The 653-nt window shown below is 66.2% G+C and overlaps 1 protein-coding gene across 1 annotated transcript in view; it reads right to left on the minus strand.

Moving 5' to 3' along the window:
• Positions 1-553: 553 nt before the first annotated feature.
• MAZ (MYC associated zinc finger protein) overlaps positions 554-653 on the minus strand; it is a 3,226-nt gene continuing 3,126 nt past the window's right edge. Inside the window, exon 5 of the mRNA XM_006038448.2 lies at positions 554-647. Coding sequence (XP_006038510.2) covers positions 554-647 — 94 coding nt within the window. The remainder of the gene's footprint in view (positions 648-653) is intronic.

Consider the following 653-nt stretch of genomic DNA (forward strand, 5'->3'; position numbering starts at 1 on the left):
CCCCTCCTTCCTCACTGCCTCGGCTGACATGGCTGCGGGGACAGTGGGGTCGCCGTCCAACTGCGACCTCTGACCTCCGGAGGGGATGAGAGAGAGTGACAAGCGTGTGCAAGGGGCTGCTGACATGCACAAATCAAGGATGCACACTTGCACAATGCACATGTGTGCACACAGAGCAGACGCCCAGGCCAGTGCATGCATGGGACAGAGGCAGCCACCTGCAGCCTGCCCCGGCTGGGTGTACATGGGATGCACATGCGTGTGCAAGCACATGGGCTCCTCCCAGGTCCACGAGCACACCGGGCTTGCCCCACTGCCCCCATGTACAGGGATAGGCCCAATCCCTGTTGCACACGCGTGTACAAGTCCCGATCCCCACACGCTGCAGACACGCCCTGCTGCCCCCCTGAGCCCCTCTGGACTCCAGCGGCCGAGACACAAGCACAGACGCGCAGACACCAGGACACCTGTACCAGCAGCGGGCAGTCCCGCGCTCCCCCGCATGCAGGGAGCCTGGACACCATGCAGCGCCCCATGCACCGGGCGCCGGCGCTCACACATGCACGGGGGGAACGCGCCCACCCGCGAACACACAGCCATGCACACGCACACACGGGCAGGGAAGGAGCCCGCCACCCCGCACTGCCCTGGCG

The sequence above is a fragment of the Alligator sinensis genome, unplaced genomic scaffold, assembly GCF_000455745.1.
Source record: "Alligator sinensis unplaced genomic scaffold, ASM45574v1 scaffold1121_1, whole genome shotgun sequence".
In the NCBI taxonomy this organism is placed as follows: Eukaryota; Metazoa; Chordata; order Crocodylia; family Alligatoridae; genus Alligator; species Alligator sinensis.